At 37.7% G+C, this 20,849-nt stretch overlaps 2 protein-coding genes and 1 long non-coding RNA gene across 5 annotated transcripts in view; 1 reads left to right on the top strand and 2 right to left on the bottom strand.

Annotated features, from left to right (window-relative positions):
• LOC131789637 (hemicentin-2-like) overlaps positions 1-8,481 on the bottom strand; it is a 28,564-nt gene extending 20,083 nt beyond the window's left edge. Inside the window, exons 1-3 of one of the 3 annotated variants that reach the window (XM_066169129.1) lie at positions 8,313-8,481; positions 2,492-2,809; positions 1,796-2,068 (exon numbers count right to left, since the gene is read on the bottom strand). In XM_066169129.1, coding sequence (XP_066025226.1) covers positions 1,796-2,068; positions 2,492-2,809; positions 8,313-8,340 — 619 coding nt within the window. In that variant the 5' untranslated portion in view covers positions 8,341-8,481. Of the gene's footprint in view, positions 1-585; positions 1,241-1,795; positions 2,069-2,491; positions 2,810-6,222; positions 6,352-8,312 lie in introns of those variants that run through there. The other 2 variants (XM_066169128.1, XM_066169130.1) reach the window with 2 other exon arrangements.
• LOC136282038 (uncharacterized) lies at positions 6,420-7,831 on the top strand. Its single transcript, XR_010718058.1, has 3 exons — positions 6,420-6,491; positions 6,610-6,673; positions 7,149-7,831. It is a non-coding gene; the product is annotated as an uncharacterized lncRNA (long non-coding RNA).
• Positions 8,362-20,849, bottom strand: LOC131789760 (uncharacterized). The gene is made up of 16 exons (XM_066169155.1): positions 20,716-20,849; positions 17,127-17,516; positions 16,089-16,454; positions 15,320-15,586; positions 14,675-14,911; positions 14,087-14,187; positions 13,915-13,970; positions 13,391-13,599; positions 12,750-12,917; positions 12,257-12,287; positions 11,562-11,722; positions 10,590-10,863; positions 10,030-10,193; positions 9,611-9,782; positions 9,094-9,200; positions 8,362-8,501 (listed from the first exon to the last, which is right to left on the bottom strand). Exons 1-15 carry the CDS (start codon positions 20,810-20,812, stop codon positions 9,167-9,169), a joined length of 2,727 nt encoding a protein of 908 aa, XP_066025252.1. The 5' UTR covers positions 20,813-20,849; the 3' UTR covers positions 8,362-8,501; positions 9,094-9,166.

Below are 20,849 nucleotides of genomic sequence, written 5' to 3'. Positions count from 1 at the left end.
TAGTCACAACAATTTTGGATCCTTCTCAAAATTACCTTTACATGAACAATTGACAAAATGATCCCATGAACATGTAGAAAATGTTTCAACACGTCCTGGGAGATAATGTTCAGGACTGATTGTCAATGACATTTATTCTATTTATAACAGGTATCACAAAATATCCTCATAGAAAAAATTCAATTAAAGAACCACATCATTTTAACTTCTAACTGAAGTATTGTGAAAATGCTGTTGGTTATGAAATTACACAACAAACCAAAAAAAATTTAGATGAACTTGCATTCAATCCTGAACTCACAAGAAACAGAGGTCTGAAATTTCAGAACTTCTTCAACAAGTAACTGTTTGTATATGTTTTTGTTGGCCATTTCTGAGAATATGTCGATGATCCCCTTTAATGTAGTGTATATTGACTATACATGAACATCATACAACATTTACTGCATTCAATCTTGGACATATATGTACAATTTTAAAAGAGAAGTATGATTGTTTGTCTCATGATGTTGTCACTGCAGTTGTGGATCGCGACGTTTCAACTGCATACTGCTTGTCTTCTTTAGGAGTTTGATTATGTGTTACCTGTTGTGCTCAGCTGTGATTGGATGCATGTGTTCATGCATTGTAACTGAGTTTTCCAAAGTACCGTATTTACCCGTGTATGATGCGTACTTTTTTTCTATAAAAATAAGCATCAAAATCGCGGTGCGTATTATTCACGGATTCAATTGTTTGTCAAGCACGTCCTAATTTGCATACGTTAAAAAGACAACAAAGAAAGTAAAAGTGCGCGGATCGGTGGCCAGGGGATGAGAAAGAGCTTGCTTGTTTACGACTCATTTGAAGCTCACGTGACAGATACGGTGACCGCTTCCTTCTTCAGCCGCTCGATGTATCTTTGAACAAACCGTTTAGAGATACGGGCAGATCCTCAAAACAACTCTGAGGGAGGCGGCTGAGAGAAGAGCTCAAACAATTTGCATGGTTATTAGCATGATTTTGTATTGGGCGTGCTCAATCAGAAATGATCGCTGCCTCTTTCTGAATTATGGGATCACAAACAATTCGGATGGATCACAAGTTGAATTGGTTTACAATTCAACCGAGATCACTGATGAACTTGATGATTCAGTCAACGAAAATCTATTCGAATTGGACTGCGAGTCGGAATTTGAAGGTTTCGTTGTTTAAAGACACTGAACATTTTACTTAAATCACGCAATTGCAATGCAGTGATGATATTCAAGCTACCAGCAGTGCTGTGAGTAGAAATAATGTTTATGAATGGCTGTTATGATAATAATTCAAGTTGTGAATTTAGGTATATTAATAAGGACTTCAAGTTACAACATTTGTAAAACGTTAGACTGTTATTGAATAGAAAAGTCGGTGCGTGCGATATTTGTAGTAGCAACTAGTTAGAAATTGTTGTAAACATATTATTGATGAATTCCCAGCTCTAGTTAACTAAATGAAAAAATGGAAGTTTTCATTTTGGTATTTGTCGTGAAATCTTTTTTTTTTTTCGGAAAAAAGAGGTCAAAAATTAGGAAGCGTATTATACATGGGCGCGCATTATAGACGGGTAAATACGGTAATATTTTTTCTAAGCAGTTTATCATACCTTTCTTTGTTGGTTATTTCTACGAATTTGTCCATGATACCTTATAAGCTGGTAATTTCCTCAATCTCATTACCCATCTATTTAACATTGTATTATAATAGTAAACAAAGTGCATAAGATGAGCTATCCAGGGAAAAGAATAGAAGTAGGTATTGTGAGTTGACTTACATCTAACTGTAACCTGAACAGTGTAAGAGTCACTGTACTGGCCAAGAGTTGGAACATTAACAACAGCTTCACATCTGTATGTCCCTGCATCATTCCTGCTGGCTGATGTTATTGTGTAGTGGGAGTTGTTTCGATCTTCCTGAATCTTTATGTTATCTTTATACCACATGTAAGTGGGTTCGGGGTTACCACTGGCAACACACAACAATGTTCTTGTGGCACCTTCATCCAAAGTTGGAGCTGTTGTAGTTTTAAGTGTAATTATAGGGCTCACTGTGTAAAACAATGAATTTTTATTAATACAAAGGTAAGATAATCAAGGGATTATTACAGTATCCTAAAATATTTTTGAATCACCAGATAGAAGAGTTTTAGTACTGGGGTTAAAATCTGTCCTTAAGCCTTGACACACTTGAAAATTTTTATATTCTGATTGTGGTTATCAGTGAAAATCACCAGGCATGCTTGATGCAACAATGGCAATTTCCGTGGATTGCTATGATGGGCATGTACAGTAGGATTGCTGATGTCTGGCATGTCAGATATCACTCATCTTTGCTTATGATCAAATTGGCTACGCATAATCTGTGGAAAAAATCGCCAAGAGTGTCACCAGCTTTAGTTTAAAAATGTTAAAACTAGGAAATGTTTATGCCACTAATATTAATAGCAAGTTACCTTAGTTGAGGAACTTACCGACAACAACTAGTGTAGCAGTATCTTTAATCACAGGAGGGAGACTATTGGTGAAAAACACTTGACAATCAAAATCACCATTGTCCTTTGCCTGAACGTTGGATATTCTAAGTGTTGCATCCCCTAATACCTGATACTGTGAATTGAGAACAGTGGCTGGTCCAATTGATGGTTTAGTAGCAACCCAAGTATCATTGTGAAACCACAGTATTTGACTGACTGTTTTCCCATTGCTGTTGAAATTCCACGTCAAGGATGCAGATTGACCCTTCAACTGATACTCAGGACTGTTTGGTTTACTTGTGAAACTTTGACTGTCTGGAAATGTACAAAGGAATAAAAAAGAAGTTTTAATGACTGTCTAAGGATAAAAGACTATCAAGAGAAATTTCCAGCTTGCTTTATTCAAAGGTGCCAATTAGGAACTCAAATCTCAAAACATGGTAAAGTAGAGAATTTTAATCAAGTTTTTTTTTTAAGGTGGAGATGACAATCTTTTAGAGTTAAAGTATTCTTCTATTTTAACTTTTAACTCCCATGGGTAAGAGTTGCTGCTTACATAGGTGAAAACAACTCTAACCTCCTAACAAAAGAACTCTCAAAAACTTTCTGAGTGCTTTTTATTTCAATGAAGACACTGTTTCATTAACATCCTCAACATGGTATTTTAAAAGTTGTACCAAGAGAAATTCCCTCTTCTACTAAAACACTTAACTCATTTAATTTTGTTGTATGTTGGGAAGATGAAGCGGGCTTACTTATCAAAATGTTTCACAAAAGAAAGTCAGTCATCTTGGAATGAAATTGAATTGGTGGACTGGAATGGGTACCCTGTGCCACATTTCCACAATTTATGCAAGAATTGTGCAAAATGAACATTGGATGATTAAAAACTGTTCCTTTAGCTGAACACAATGCAAATAAAATCTGTTAAAGCTGACTTGGAGGAATCTTGCACTAGTGTAGCATAATGATCAATTTCTTCATAGCCTACAAGAATTATCCAAACATTTATGGCTGGCTATGGTTTGCAATCCTGTATTTACTTTAATCAGATTCCAAACTTAATCAGTAATATCATTAGAGCATTTGTAACAGCTGCACGGTCCTTGTGTTAAGTGTTTGGTAAAATGGTTTGACTAAGTTGGTTCCCAGGCAGCAGTTGTACAGGCATAAAAAATAAATTACATTTTGTTATAAGGGGTTTACTGGTCACCAAAGCCGATGGCAAGTGATCCATTGCTGTCACTGCTTAACATTTCTGTATGATAATAACTATCACCATGAATAAATCACTCCTGTTTGGTTTACATTGGAGCAAGACTCTTTGGAAATCAAACTGGCTGTACACTTTCAAATAAACGAATATATAATTATTCATCTAATTACTCCTTAGTTGCTAAATTTATCACTATCGTTACAAAAGCATGCTGCATAATGAGTTTACAAGGCAAATACAAAATAGACGCGGTGTAAATTCGCTGCAGGTTTGAAGAAGACTTAGTGAGATGCTCTTGAATCTAAAACAAACAAATAACTGCTTTGTATACGACAAGACAAAGGTTACCAGCTGGTAAGTCAAAAACAACTTAATCACAAAATTTATTACGCAATAATCTCGTTGAAGAGTTATCTTGTCCCTAACAGCTTTCCAAAGCAAGTATTAGATGTGAGATTGAATATCTCCTTATTTAATCACCTTGTCCATGACCAGCACAATCTCTAAGGAAATTCAAAACTGTTTCTACCCTGTTCCTCAAAATTCATAACTGCCTGTAATTAAATTTACCCTCTCAGACTCTTAATCGAGCCTCATCATTTTCATATGCTCAAATTTTAGAAAACAGAAGATGGCCACCGCAGAGCTCTTCCTAATTTACATAATCCGTAATACCACTGTATCTTGCTCTTAGCTAATCAGAGCGCCATTAACTAAAGCTACATGATAAAAATATTTAATGAGCGGAGTGCCATTTGAGATCATTGATACAAACAAAGCATGTCAGTTGAATTAGGAACGTTCTTCCCAAATTGAGAGTTTTAGTCACAAAACTCTTGGAAATGGAATTTAATCTCTTCAGGCATTGTTTGAGGGAAACTACATGTAGGTTAAAATTTGATACTTCAACTATTGCCGTGCCATATTGTCATTTCTAAACACCATGGGTCAGTTATTTCAACAAAGTTTAGCCGTAGTTTAACAAAACCATGTTCTAAACAATCTTCAATTTAGCTGGACCTTTTATCTAAACATATGTTTTTGTGAAAAGAGTCAAGAGGGCCGAAATCTAACAGAGGAGGAACATTCATTTAATGAAATCAACCCTCTTATAGCTAGAGTCAAGGCCTAAGGCGCGCCGCTTATGTAAAACCATGGTTTTGGTTAGACCTCCTTTAAATAACCGGCCCCAAAAATCTGTCAGCAATGCCAATGTCAAGGCCGAGAGAATATCAACAGTTGATATTCTCTTGATATCCTCTTGTTTTAGATTGAGCGACAAATGAAATCCAGGTATTATTTCTAGGTTTCTACAAATATATTTTCATGGTCGAATCTAAGTCTCTTTATTCATCATTCCTCCATATATTTCCAATACACACCAATAGATTCCGATGGAAAACGTGGTTTTTCGATGGAATGGGCAAAAGTCTCTTTATGACACCTTTCGTTGAATGGTGTCACGAAGACTATTTGTTTTTTTTAGTTGACATTTCTGACATTCATACCGTAAGTAATCATTCGATACTGAAATACGAAGCACGTATTGGAGTGTACTGAACGCCATAGTCTTGAAAGTCTGATTCATTTTACAAAAAAAAGATTGTGTCGTTTATGCATCCAATAAACTTTACAATAGATGAAGTTCTATCAGCCAAGCGCTAAGCAAAACTAACTAAAAAGAAATAGTGCGTCAAAACTCGATTGATGTTTGAAACTCTTGTGAGACGTTTCGTGACTATCAATAGATTTCAGTGAACTGCATTGATTGATGATACGAGATAATTAACTGTTTACTTTCGCGACGATCACACGAATGAACGGCAGTTTTGAACACAGATTTCTGTGAATGGCCTCAATTGATTATGTGAGATAATCAACAATTCGTGTTGTGGCAAATCATTTATTTTGAATAACATGTTGAGTTAAAAGATATAAATAGACACTAATTGTTAGATTGCATCTACTTTGCCACAGTAAAATAAAACGATTTCCCTACTTTACCTCGCATACTTGTAATTATCGCGTGATATATTTGAGAAAAACTCCACGGGGTAAGATAGTGTTTCTTGCAAAAAATGTGAAACATAACGAACAAGTATCTGAAAATGTTTTTGTCACTTCCTACGAAGTGAAATCTGAAGCAGGCCACACTTTCAAGACTATGACGTTCAGTACGCTCCAATATTACGTGGTGTGACCAAATAGAATTCGTGGTTATTCCGTCCCGCATGACGAAAATACCATCGAAATTCTTGGATTTTAAAGGCTAACGAAAACATACTTTTATTTTCGTTGCTTGGAAAATACAGTAGTAAATAGTCGCTTAGGGCTCTCAAGCTGCGTCCATGGTAAGGAAGTGCTTCGTATTTCAGTATCGAATGATTACTTACGGTATGAATGTCAGAAATGTCAACTAAAAAAAAAAAACCAATAGTCTTCGTGACACCATTCAACGAATAGGGTCTCACATTACGTGCACGTATTTGCTTCATAAGTTGAAGATACTTACATACTTCCCGAACAAGGATATGTAGCAGCAGATAAAAGTTGCATATTCCTGTCAGGAACTCCATAGGCTTTAGATTACCGAATGTCTGTTTGCGGCTGCTTTCAACAAGAAAATAGGGACTTTAAGATCCAACAACGCGGACGTGACTGAAGCTCACCGGAAGTAAAAATATCAAAATGATTACCACAGCGCATGACCGTGACGTAAACAAGTCACGTCCTTGCTCAAGACGAACGCGCTGGACAGCATTTTCACGTTGTCAACAAACTGTAAGTATTTCGACTTATTTCAGTTACAAAAACACAGTAAATTGGCACTTTTTCTTTGTATATCGAAAGTTTATCATCCCGGCTGCATTCGTCATTTCTTTTGGCATTTTCTTGTCAGGCTCACTCATATTTCTGAACAGACAAGACAAGACAGTTCTCATGGCCTCAAACACCAAACTGCAGTGAGTAGATTCTTGCGTTGTTCGTTCAGTGAATTACGGCTAAAAAAAAATACTGATTTGTTGTATAAAAGCAATGTTGTTCCCGATTACAGTATTTCCTTTACCTTGAAAATTTATTTTGAGTCCTTTACCAGCACTGTGCTGTATTTTGCGGCAATTCAATTCACACACTGTTTCCGCAAAAATTGTTTCAGTGAGATTTTAATTTTAGAGGCTACGGGCACAGCAGTTTCACAAAGACAAGAAACAGAACTATATACATGTAGAAGAATATGTTTGCCAATTAAGTGCTTCTGTCCGCAAAATGTTTGCTTTAAGCCGTTAGCGGATTTATAACTGGACATACACTTCAATTGGCGAGTTAGATTTAAGTTTTGTTAGAAGTCATCAGTTTCACATAATTCCAGGTTTGCTTTAAGTTGTTTGTAGTTGTACACGTATATTTAAAACATGTATCGCTTCTTTTTGTCTGCAGGATTATGAACTGGACGGAGGAACATGATTCCGTTTTTTGCCGAGAAATAATCTTTGTAAACCCATTCAGTGCTAAGAAGAAATCCGTTCAGCGAAGTGCCCTTTTTCGAACTGATCAAAAATAAATATTTCCTATTGAGCAATATAATCTCACAAAATTACCTATGGTTATCTCTAACTGATAGTGTGATTGAAACAAACTTCAGCAGCAGCTGACAGAATATTACTGAGGCATTTGCCTTCGAACGCTTCCTATCAAAATTAAATATACCAAAAGTGAAGAATATATCCATCATCATAACAACATGGAGGTGAATAAACTGTTTCAATACATACTGCTTCTACTTAATAGTAGCAAAACGAATAACAAAAAAAAAACCCTTGGTCGAATTTCTCTCAATTGCCTCCTATTCACCACGGCTTCCAAAGCCTGATACTAACTGCCGAAAGAAAGAAACGCTCTACAAAATTAAGTTAATCACCTCTCTACTATTAACATCAGTCAAATTGTTCGAGAAACAATATTTGGAAGCTTCTTTTTAATATTGACTACCGAGAGAATAAGAATGTCTCTATTAATGAAACCGAAAATTCCACAAATTGATGTACTTAATGAATGTTACCTTTTCTTCAGTTGTCGGTTTCCTTCTTAATTATATGTTTTGATGTTGTTACGCATTTATGTGCGACACAAAGCATTTTTCACAAATATAGACATTTTAACTTACGGAAAGGTCAAAATGCATTGTATCCCTTTGGTTGAAAAACGTGATACCCTAAAGCCGCTGTATTCGACTATGTAACGGCAAACACTCGAAATGTTTAGCAGTAACCAGCACTTAGCCATTCTATGAAATTCACCGTTCACTTACGTGGGATATATTGGCAAGCAATATTCCCTCGGTAACTTAATTGTACATAACTATGTCTAAGTTCACTGTTAAGTCTTTTTTGAATTTCGTTAGATTTTCGTTAGATCGGGCCAGTTGAGTGAATCAGGTCCAAAGATGGAATTTTAAGGCTGGCCATGTGGACGTAAGTTGTCTTCCTTGAATGAAGTCATTCTACAGCTCTGAAAGCTATTTACTCAGATGGGCTCATAGCCGTTATTGATAGTTGTATGGAAGTTAATTAGATGTCTCGGGTTCAAAGCAACAATAGTGACCTGTTTGGAAGACAGATTGCCGCGCCATCAGACCACGTAGGTCATGTAGCTTGCATCCGAAGATTCCCTGCTGTGAGTCTGGGACCCAACGGGTTTCGACTGGTTTGGTAGTGTTTCTGGTTTTATGTCGTGCGAGTCTCGTGATAGTGTATCTGGTCTCACAAGTTCTCCACGGACATTCCTATATGGCTGCAGGATTAAAGGGAAAAGATCGGAATTTATGACAAAAACATGTCAACAATAATTAAGCAAATTTATGTGATATCCTACCACAACAAAAGAACTAGGGCCACTTTGACATGGAGTGTTAGGACCCAATTGTTCGTATACAATTTAGGTGATAGGATCTAGAAAAACCTTGGAAACATTACAAGAGGCGTTTCCCTTCACGAGGATAACAGGGCTGAACAATTATCATCCCCAACTATTTCTTTATGATAAGCGCAGAAAAGAAAATTGGTGTTCCTTTCTTTCATACACTCCATGTTTCATAAACAGAGTTTTACAAAGGTAAGTATGTCTCCTCTGGTCCATAGAATAGAGAAGCTTGCCGGCTAAACGCAAGATTTTGCGCAGTGGGTGAAGGAAAGAAATACAATTTTCTCTTCTTGTTTGGCTGGTATATCATAAACATCAGAGCATCGTATGTCAAAGCTATGTTTTTTTTATGAGAGAATCGTCTCTGTGTTTGATCAACTTCAAAGTACATAATTATTTTGGAGTATGTGGAGTAAACGTTAACTTCGGAAATGAAGAATCTATCTTATTCCATGAACTTTACCAGTTTACTCCGCTCCAGCTGATAACGTACAGCACCGCTTGAACTGTTCCGTGGACGTTTTTCCAAATGGAAATCAAGAGGTGATGAAGGCTCTGATTTTCCATTTTCTGCGCGGAAATAACACTAGATGTAAGTAAACTTTTCAGTTGTCAAGGCTAAAGGAAGAACAATAACACTTAGTTATCACACACTGTGTCTTCGTAGTTGCAAAGTCGAAAGTATGACTGCAAATTTGGATCGTTCCTTAATGGAAATATTTCACTTTTGTGTCATATGTGGCCATGATATCAAACGACGTCTTTATAACACTGACCCTTGTTGGTCAAGAGCCCTCACGCGACCACGGAGGGCTCCAGAAGAGAACAGATAAGCCATGGAAAATATTTTTAAGTTATAACACCACAGCTCGAGGTTATCATGAGATATTTCTTAACGCAGGAAATATACTCTCGAACTTCTCTCCCTTTTTTTTTTTTTGAGTTCTTTAGTCGACCCCGTAGATTTAACACTTGGTTACCTTCCTGTATCATCTTTTTGAGGCGTTTGGCGGTTGCTGGGTTTTTCAATGGGGATTATTGAGTTTCTTGGCCCCTCACTTGTAGATACATTAGCGGGGCCATCAAGATCCAAGTTGCCAGGATTATGTAGAATTGGTCCTTTAGCAGATTTGTCCTTCGCTTTGAAAGGGTCTAGCGATAAAAAAGAGTAGGTGGAAACGATCATGAACATCTTAAATTCTTTAAGGAAGATTTGTAAGTAAGACGATCCAAGTAAAAAGTGGGTAAAATAAGTAACACCAGGCAGAGGGAAATGTTTGATGCATTCGAGAAGACGTCTGCCATACACCTTAGAGTAGTAAGCTCTCCTTCCAGCACTATTAAAATGTTTAATTTTCAATTTAATCTTATTCTTTTTTCTAGTTTCAGTTCATCTTACCAAAAACCGATTCAAGGGATGCAGGACTTTGTTTATCTAACTTCCTTTTCTTGTCTGGCATGGCATATATCGCCGTTGGATCAAGAGGTCCTTTGTCTTTGTCACTTCTATGTCCGTCTTGATTAGAACTCATTTCACTTGGTGCTACACTGGCTTCTTCCGCCCTGTGTACAATATGACAATCATAATTCGACATATGCATTAGGGATTCCAAGAGATGATAGACGTTGTCCTAACGTCTGTGAAGGAAAATTGGAAGATCATTGGGATGGTATGTTCTAAAATTGATGGGAGTCTCGGTGATAGCAGGTTGGCTTACGTAGCTACAGCCTACCACAGCCCTGTGGAGCACATCACAAGAGAGCATGAAAAAGCGGAGTACAGCTGACCTGAGCAAACACAACAGAACACAGCAAAGCATAACAAAGCACCGCAAAGTACAGCGTGGAAGAATGAAGCCACTCACTGCGACGCAAAAAAATTGAGTGGTCTTAGAAAAGAGAGTTGAATAGAGGTACTTATAGAGAGTACGTGAATGTAGTACATGGTGATACAGAAACCTGTCTTCCGGGGGACTTTTCCGTCGCTTCTGCCTGCCGCCTGTGGATGTACTCGGCCTTGGTTCAGTCATCATTATTCGATCTTTCTGTTTCGAGGCTTCCTCATAAGAAGGTGGTCTGTGGTAGGAGGGAAGTGTACTGCAATCTCTCTGTGGTCCTTTCGCTAAATATGTGGAGGTCACATCAAGCTCTCCTGTACTCTGCGTAAGACTGTCATTTTTGGGGAGACGGGAGCCTGATTTTAGCAGCATTTCACCTTGTGGTTGATCTGAATCTAAGATAGATAAAAAGGTGGTGGGGGGGGGGGGAAGAAAACAGAGAAATTTATAACTGCTTGCGAATTTGATATTTAGCAAAAACCAGATTCGACTGTAAAAGAGTATTTACACAATGATGCATTATTTGTACATAAAGAATTTTAACCTATTTTCTAAATTGACAACCTCGTGGGAAGGAAAGAAAAGAAATATATTGTCGAGATGGCTGCAACAAGAGCCGTCTGTTTACGCGAATGGTTGATCAGGCAAACCAATTTTCCGTTTACATTAGGCACGTTAGTAACGCTTAAAAAAAACCCTAGAGAATCAACAGGTTGGGGTTCAAAGTATGGTCTGTGTCAATGTGTTGTATTTTAAGGTAAGACACGTACTTCACGCGGTACCCCTCTCCAGGCAGTTGTCTACATAACAACACAGGATAACCGGTGAATAGTCAGAGAAACCAGACGAAATATTGGGTAAAGGGGATAACTTCAACGAGCTAACATCCCATCCACAGAAAGCAGCAAACAAACCGGCTAACTTCACGCTTCAGGAACCGGAATAAACTATGGCTGCGATTTGAGTTATGTTCCTATGAAAACACTTTACATTAATTACAGCCACATTCAACGTTATCAAGAAAACTCTGTACGGTTAACCCTATAAGGCATCATATGGATCAAGAATGTTGGCTTAAGTCTAAGTTCTCTACCGTCTGGTTGGTATCCATAGTTGACACTGGAATCTCTCTTCCTGTCCCTTCTATCGACTGAATTCTGGGAATAAGTAGACGCAGCAATGAATGGATCATCTTCAATAGATTCCCTGCTAGAGCTAGGCTTGTCAGAATGGTGGGGGCCATTCTTTACATACCTAAACAAAAAAAGAAAAAAGAAACGGACGAATGAATAAAGCGAATCACAAAAACTGGAGAATGTGTTTGACTCCAACAAAAAGGCTCTCTCCAGTATCAAATAGCTACAATCACAGATATCAAACATTGCCTTCCACCAACTTCAATTTGTATGAAGTAAATGATGTATAACAAAGTAACCTCAAGAGTGTTCTTATCAGCGTGAGATCCTGCTCACCAAATGAAATTCGCCTTTGAAAGTGGGAAATTGACCCTTTAACGCCGCCAATGTCACTCTAGCTAAGCGACCTGGCCGTACTTTTCATCTCTTAGTGATCCGTTTGATCGCTTATTTGGAGCTACACAAACGTAATCAGTTGTTGATTGCGAGCCAAACGTTGTAATTACCGCAATTTGGTGCGTCTGTTAGTGAATTAATAAAACTAGTCGATCAAACCCGGTAACCAACTTTACCTTACCTGTAAAAAGCGAAAGCAGATTTGACAGCGCTCTTTCGCATGAAAAGTATCACAACAGAAAAAAGTAAAATTTACCTCGAAGTAGTCGACATGTCAACGGCTTCATCTTGAAAGAAAGCAAAAAGAAATGTATAAGTATTTGTTAATATGACATGCCCGTTACTATCATCAGATTAAACTATGTTACATCGTAAACTCGAAGAAATTATTCATAATAAAAAAGAGGTCTGAAAGTAATTAGCATGAAGCTCATGTGGTCGTGGAGTATCAGCAAAGGGAAACCATCTCTCGTATTGTCACCCAAAGTAAAGAGAAAACCAGGCACAAACTTAAGTCGCGTTTCTCTTAGCTTTTGATATAATCGACACCAACTTGATTTATACAAGTACATTGGACATGTATGTTCAACGTCGAGGAAAGCAGCTTTGACCGGGTAGCGGCTTTTACTTTCACATGAACCTTCGGGGTTCGGGGTTGATAATTAAAAAGATTTCAAAATCGCGGGAGATGAAACGATAGTGGTGTCAGTGTTACACTAATGGTAATACTTATAGCGTGATTTTCTTACCTCCGGAGCCCTTCTTCTTCTTCTGAGTTTTACTGATCCAACAAAGTAAGAATATAACGACAAAGAGGAGGACAAGACCAGAAGCACCAGCTATAACAGCAATCATCCAATCTTTAAGACCTTGGTTATCCCCGCTCTGAGCAGGGAGTTCGGAAGGTACAGCGGATGCTGAGGAAAGGAAGTAATGTAAATGTAACTAATGTAAAGCTGAGGCATTCAATTTAATGCAAGCACAAACAAGTTTAAATTCACTGGCTAGCGAATGTAAAGAGTCACGAGTCGCAAATCACAATGCTGAAAAAGGTTAAGTAACCAAAGCTTTCAGCAGTTTTTCATGTTTTCTACTTTTAACATTACTATATCTGACAGAAGAAAAAAAAATCGTCCATCATGTAGTGGTTTTTAAAATTGATATTGTTGGCCACACTTCGGAATATCCTGGCAAATATAATTACGTCAGGAGCTTGCCTTACCAACGAATCGATTCCCCTCCGGAGACAATAGTGGCATCGATTTATCTATACTTGTAAGTTATCAACTTTAAAAGGTGATTAAAAAAATTATAACACACCACATCTTACAGCAACTAATAATGTCCTGGACTGGTCCTAGTCATATCCTCGCTTTTCATTCCTACTTACATGCATTTTCAGTAGTTTTTGTGCCATACGTTGAGCTTTTGGGTCCTTCAGTTGGCCTTCCGGGTCGCCAACCTACTATTTCTGAAGCTTTCACACCCAACTCTTTCAGCCCTCCATTCTCTGCAGAATCTTTTAGCATTGAAAGCACCTTCTCCTCTTTAACAGAGGAATTGAACTTCAAGGCCAAATCAACAATCACGCTACCACACCTAGGAGGGTCAGAACAAAAACAAGAATTTAAAAACAGGTCTACTTATAAGAACAGCTGTAAATCCTAGGACTTTCTAGTATCTCAGGGTAACTGGCTGCAAACCTTAGGCCCCTTTCTCGTGCACCCTCAATGTAATAAGTTCAACAGAGGACTGAAAAATAACCTGCACACATTTCGTAAAGAGTAGGGTAGGAATTCCAGCTATTGTAATACATCATGTTTTTGCCTGAGTCACAGTAAGTCCACAGCAACATCTTTCTAAATACATAAAAAGGACAGATTACCCAGGTAATAATTCATTTCGCCTACATACCTGTAATTTGTTAATTCTGTGCTCCTGTATCCTTCATTTTTAAATAGGTCCTCGATCTACAAGAAACGATAACAAAATTATACAGTGCGAATCCCATATGCACATCATCACCGTTCTGCTGAATAAAGGTATCTATTTACGTGTGTGGTGGTGTCACATGCCTAATAGTTACCTTTTGTTCGAGGTTCTTCCACAACACGGATTCAGATAAATTTTCATCAGGACACTGTTCAGTGATGAAAAGTGTCACATTTATCACATTGCCTGCTATAACTGTTTGATAAAACAAACAAGCAACATTAGTTTAAAGCTGTGTTATGCTACTGGAGGCGACACAGCGGCAACAATGGAAGTCAAGTGAGGTCTTTTTCAAAGAAAATAAGCGGGAAAATTAAGACACCGAGTTAACAACTATGTCAGCTATTTCAGTCTTGCTGAGCCTCGTCAGCATGGTATGGCTAGCATGATGACTTATGGGTTTCCACAAAGAAAGATATGACTGATTATGACCCCGTGAAATCTTAATCATTTCATAATATTAGCTATTCCAGTACTTGGCTGAGTATGATTCAACTTTCCTTGAATATATATAATTACTTGCAGGTGATGATCAGGTTTAAATACATGTAGGAACAAGTTGCATTCAGTGATCGTTTGTTATACCAAAGGAGATCTGTGAAGTTGTTATTAAATTTTCATAAAGGAAGCTATGTAAAAATTCCTCATAACTCTAAGTTAGCATCGCTTAATTAAAACTTACCAACTTTGGTCTCTCTTGTATCATTACCCAAAACATTTGCCACATTGCAAGAGTACACAGCGTCGTTAAGAGCGTTGGAAACAGTAAGTGTGCTCTCATGACATGCTTGGGTCTGTGAATCACAAGGGAACCACGTGTAAGCAGGCGGAGGATTTCCTTCGGCTTCGCAGTGAAGACGCACACTTCCTTGTACTGCAACGTGATGTTCGCTAGCAAGTTTAACAACCTTAGCAGAATCTAAGTAACAAAAACAAGAAGAGAAGAGTAAAAATAATCCACTTCAGCTAGCGTCTGCTATTAGGATGAATTACCGACGCTGATTAACTTTTGTAGTAAACAAGATCACAGTAAAACTGGCCGAACATTTGCCATATTCCTTTCACCTATCTTTGACGAGCAACTTTTCAGTTTCTGTATATGTCGTCGAAACGTCAGTCCTTGACGCTGACAACAGTACTTTTCACAAATGCTTTCACCCGGTCAAGAGGTTTTTGAAGTACCTTATTAAAGATATTTATCACTCATACTTCTTGAACGTCAACCGAGGCATTTTTTGGTTTACCAGTTGTTTTGGGAGACGGAAAAATAATGGGAATTAAAATTCTCAATGCTAATCAAAGCGGTGACAAGGTATGATACACCTACAGGTAACATTGACTTTTATCAGCCGCCACACTGGATTTCCAATTCCATTGTCAGCTGTACAGTTGTATAAACCAGAAGCAGTTCTGTTAATTTTTGTTAAATTCCAATGGGTTCCATGATGCAGCACTTTACTATCATTACTATTTTCAAGCACTTTGGTCCACGTTATGTTTGGGGTTGGATTACCAAATGCTTGACATAACAGTTGAAGATAAGATCCTTCTTGCACAGTTTGGTGGTCGCTAACATTGGCCATGCTCGCCGCATCTGAAAATAAATCACATTTTACTAGGTAGAAAAAGTAGAGAGAGAACGACTAAACTATCGTTTAAGTCAAATCCACACGTTGCGACCGCGCTTATTTAACACAAAAATTAAAGAACACCATACGAAAAAGTTATATAACAAGCTGTCTGGCAAAAGCTACGTATATATATAATGATCCTAAATTGACAGCGACAAGTATCACCCAAAATGTAGACGTTGTCACTTTCTGCAGGAGGAAGACAAAGAATTGAGCAACGACGACAACAAAAAAATGAATGCAGAAAAGAATCGACAGTAACGATAATGATGTCGATGACCTTTACGATAATGACGAAGCAAAAAGGATAACGATAATCACAATCACAATAATGATGATCCATCCCAATGAAGTTGCAACTTATGTTGGTTATGATACGCATTATACTGAGTAAAAAACACCTTAGTTTTAAAGATATAGGCTACATCTTACATGACCAAACACAGCTTTTGTTTGTTTGCTTACAATGTACTGTGAGCTCCATGATGCTGGAGAGCGTGTTAAGTTCGTTGATGTCCTCCCTGAGGGTTTTAACATCAAATCTATATCTTCCTCTGTCTGATCTTTTCAGTCCAACAATTGTTATAGACGCCATAGTATCTTGTATATAATCCACATGAAATCGAGGTCTATAAGCTGTATGTACGATTGGTGCAGTATTTAACACTTTCTCTGCAATGGTTTTTTCCCTGCTGCTAAGATTAGTAAATTCTGCTCCTCGAAATAACGACGCTAGGCCGAGTGTTTTCATATAGGTCCACCGAAGGGTGAGGTTGTGACGTTCAACAGCAACAACAGATAACGGTCGCTCCACCCAATTCAGATGTCGTTCTGGCAAAAAAAAAAACCCAAAATCGTCAATTCTAAATTAATTTAAACCGCCATTCTTCCCATACGTCAGGCTATTGCACCTTTAAAGCGGAAATTGCACATGGTTCTACTTTTAATGTGACGTACACTCCCAGTTAAGACTCTTTGACTCTAAAGGAGATAATACAAAGACCACTGCCTTACCGGCGAGGTTGTAAGAATGTGGCTAAAGCTGGTTTTTGGGTTTTGCTGTTTTGCATAGTTTTGGGGCACTTGGGGTCATTTTAAGAAAAATTGGGCGCTTTTTCTGTCAACTTTCTCAGACATGCGAACAGCTATGCGTGCTATAACTGTAGCTTGCTGATCACTCCGGGTAACTCTAGACCCCATAACATTTTGGTGGGGCTACCAGCTACTGTAACTATAAAGGGTCTTGACTGTAGATCAAAAATAGGAAATCCTTCCAAAGCTCGACACTGGGTTTGAAAGTTGGGTCATGGTAATAGTATATCTTGGGACAGATTGAATACAGAGGGGAAGTACGGATACCAAAACCAGACATTTTTATCAAAGAGACACAGTTGGGGATAGTTGGTAAATTAAACAATAAAAAGTAACGAGAGTGATTTAAGACTGGAGTTTTACACAATGCGTCGGATGCAATAAGATGGATATCACCGAACTGACACTTACTTGTAAAATTCACGAGAATACTGTAGGTCCAAGAGTTACTTAGCGTGGAGAGCTTGCATTGGAAAATCGCTCGTTCATCCTCAGTCACTTTTTTTAATATCAGGGTGGCCACATTACTATCGCTGATATTAAATCGCGTCCTGTAATTATTTTTTTTATATATCACAATGTCATTGTCAGCATGGTATATAACTCCAATGTCATTCCAGCTGCTGCCATCATTGATGGAAAAAGTTGTTGTCTTCAGATCTGAACCTTCTGACAAAGTGTAATTCCAACTGAGATGTATGTGGGTGCTGCCCTTCAATACTTGAATATCAACTGTTCTGAAGTCATTTGAATCCGTTTGGGTCCAACTTGGGGCTGGTTTTGTCCACAGTACTGTAGTGGCTACAACATTTTGAAGTAAGACATAATCCTTTTAATTTATCATACAGAGAAGAGTAACGGTTACCCTCCTTAGAGGGTAACCATATTATTATCCCTTTCACACCCAAGATCTCATAAGGACTGAATTCTCCTTATTGTTTGCCTTATGTCAGTTTGGAAAATTGAATTTTGGATCAATTAAGGAGGAGAAATTCTGTCTTAATCACTCATGAGAGTTAAAGTGTAAACACACTTCCTTTTTCAATTGACCTGTTTACAAAGCAACTTGAAGTAATCCCAATGCTATGCTACCCAAGCTGACAAATACAATGACGGTTATGGCAGTGCCAAGGGAGCCCTCTTTTCCCTCTAAGTACTCGTTTTTCCTCTCTCAGCTGCACGAACGTAAAATTGACATTAACAGTAAGAGTGTTCCCACCAATATAACTTTTCACTCACTCCAAATTTTGTTTATCCTGAACTAAGAGGTAACTGTTCTTTGAAGAATGGATTTAAACTGAATAACCCTAAATCACTTATTTTTGCAAAATATTCGATCACTTCTAGTTACTTTTGTTCAAATATTCGTTCGCTACATTTCTAGAATGGTGTAGTTTGATTTCCATGAATCTTGTGTTAGCAGAGGGGTGGTAAAATTATTGATCTCTAAACTGCTTCCTTTTTGTAAGCCAAAGTGGCAGCCACTTTTAAGATATTACGTAATATCACTGCACGCCCAAAATTTTATCTATCATTTTGAGAACTTTATACAATATGACTTCTTACCACAAGCCCCCATCCCCCTTACCCCCAATAAGAGATGTTCTTGTCAGTCCAGCAATTGTTTTTCAATTTCAATAATAAAAAATTCACAAATTTAAGGTGAAAATTATCGTAAGAGTGAAGGAAAATATCAAGCCGTTACTGAAAGAACGTTTCAAGACGGGCAGGGGTTAAAGAATAAGACACTTAAGAAAACATTCATTAGCAGGAAGACTAATTTTGCCCTTAGGGGAGAAGAAGGAAAAGAAAAAACCAACTTTCTCGTTTGTAACGATAGCTTAGTAATTTTAGAATTTTTAGTAGAGAGAAGAATGATTTGTGATAAGAAGTTGAGGATGTTGTTCCTTCCATTTTTCTTTCAAGTTGGATATAACTGAAACTATGCTTTACAAATAAAAGCGACGACATCGTATTCAACTTGTATTTAACTAAAGAGGTACGGCAAGAATCACGACGGCAAGTTATTCGACGTTTATCGCGTGCGATTATCTCAGACTGCGAGAGGTGTCGATCGAGGAGCAATCAGTAAGATCTAGAACACTTTAACAACGACAAAGAGCCTTTCATAAATGGGAAATTAAAATAGCCGGTTTTTCTTGATTAGGCACACTTAGAGGGTGACGTTGCAAAAATTAATATATCTATGAATTAAAATAAAGCCATTTTCTGGCAGAAAAAAGCCCTCGCAATATGTTTGCGTTATTAAGAGCATTCCAGAGCCTTTCTTGTCTTTTGCCCTCGGGATGTCCAAGGAGTTAAAAAATATAAAATAACAACAATATAAAAATGAACTGAGGCTCTGAATATTCGAAAGAAGGAAAACTTTTCGTAGAGACAGCTTACGTTCTCTTTTGGTTTTTAGTACAAAGGGCAATTCAGTTCCTTGTGCCTGTCTGAAGCTCTTATCAGTTTGATCAAGAACAGCCTCGGATCTTTTCAAATTTAACAATAAAGGCAGACACATTAAAACATTGCTAGCGGCATTGCTTTTGCATTTCACATTTGTGACACAGCGCCAAACCAAACACTCCGGATATTAATGTGGTCGACGTGAAGACGCCAGAGAACTAAATTATTTATTTCTGACCACAATGATTCTAAGAATTAATTGTTAAGTTTACACCTCCAATTACGCAGGAAATCTCAAACAATAATATTTAGCCGTCATCAACACATTGTTGTCGAGCTCTTAAAAGCCAATGAACCATTTCCGCCTGTAAGCCTCCCTTAGGCGAGTGCTAAATGAAAGCACGTTACGTAGTCAATTCTCTTCTGCGTAACATCAAAAAAGTTAAAAATAGTGAAAGAAAACTAAAACTCATGTTAGGCTCATTTAGCATTTGCAGTGCTGAGCACGGAAAAGCTGCAGTTGACAACAAAGCTTACCTCTATTTTTGGTAACAATTTAACACTAACTCTAAGCAGAACCTCAGTATAAACAAACATTAACAAATGTGAAAGCGTTAGCAAACATTGGAGTTCATCTTTCAAAATCGCGAGCGATGCTAAGGATTTAGAGTACATATCATCTTACGCACAATAACAATTCGCCCAATAGAAGAAAGGGAAATTGACAGATCACAGAAACCATAATCGTGTTCAAGCTAAAAGCATGACAACAATCACGCGTAACATAACATCAGTCACGCAAGACTCAACAACCCAATGTGTATATTCGTTTTTCCTTTTCGAGCTTCAATCTTTCCAGACAGCGGATTGTGTCATATTTTGGTGGTAAAATTTAAACATAATAACAGTTCTACGCCTATCTTCGCCTTATTTATGTCTACATCCACAGATGGCATCCTAATTTGCACAAAGGAACCTGGAATGTTTCGGCGAAATTGTCGTCATTTCGAATCATTGATCAAGTTGATCACTAAGAGTAATAAATCAATCTACGGCTCCTAGCCCCTTTGCTTAAGTTTTCTCGGTTTCCTTATTCCGTTAAATAAAACAGATTATCTCCTTGTGTGCCAGTGTTATATTTTGACTAAACAAAAACATGACTTTCACGGGTGAAATCCGATAACATAAATACAAAGCCAGCCAGCCTGTATGACTCAACGATCATACAATTAAAGGAAAAAGCGTCTTAAATGTGAGCTAGTTTTCTTCTGCTTTGAAGAATGTAATTGTTATCAAAATATATTGGACCTTGCATTAAGACATCCTCAGTGCTTCGACAGAATCTATCTCCCAATGATAAGTCGAAAACTATGAATCGCAAATGCATGTGATCTACGAATATTTACGATCTTATGTATGAATCAAGTACACAAGATGAGAATTATATGCTTTACACCGTCTCAACAGCCATACGCTCGCGACCCTGTTTGGAGCATGATCCCCGCTGATATCAAAGCTACATCACAAAAACTTACAGATACGAAAACCATGTAAGTGATAAACAAAGCATTGAAAGCCTTAAGCTTACCGACAAACTGTCGATGAAGAATCAGCCAGAGAAATATTCCACCAAACCTTGTTAATCCAATTTTGTTAAGAGCCGAAGTTATGTTAACCGAGGCCATGTTCTACAACTAACGCATACAAGACGACAGATCACTT

Source organism: Pocillopora verrucosa, chromosome 6 (genome assembly GCF_036669915.1).
Source record: "Pocillopora verrucosa isolate sample1 chromosome 6, ASM3666991v2, whole genome shotgun sequence".
Lineage (NCBI taxonomy): Eukaryota > Metazoa > Cnidaria > Anthozoa > Scleractinia > Pocilloporidae > Pocillopora > Pocillopora verrucosa.
Note: the sequence above shows the minus strand (reverse complement) of the source record. Positions and strands in the feature narration are given on the sequence as shown.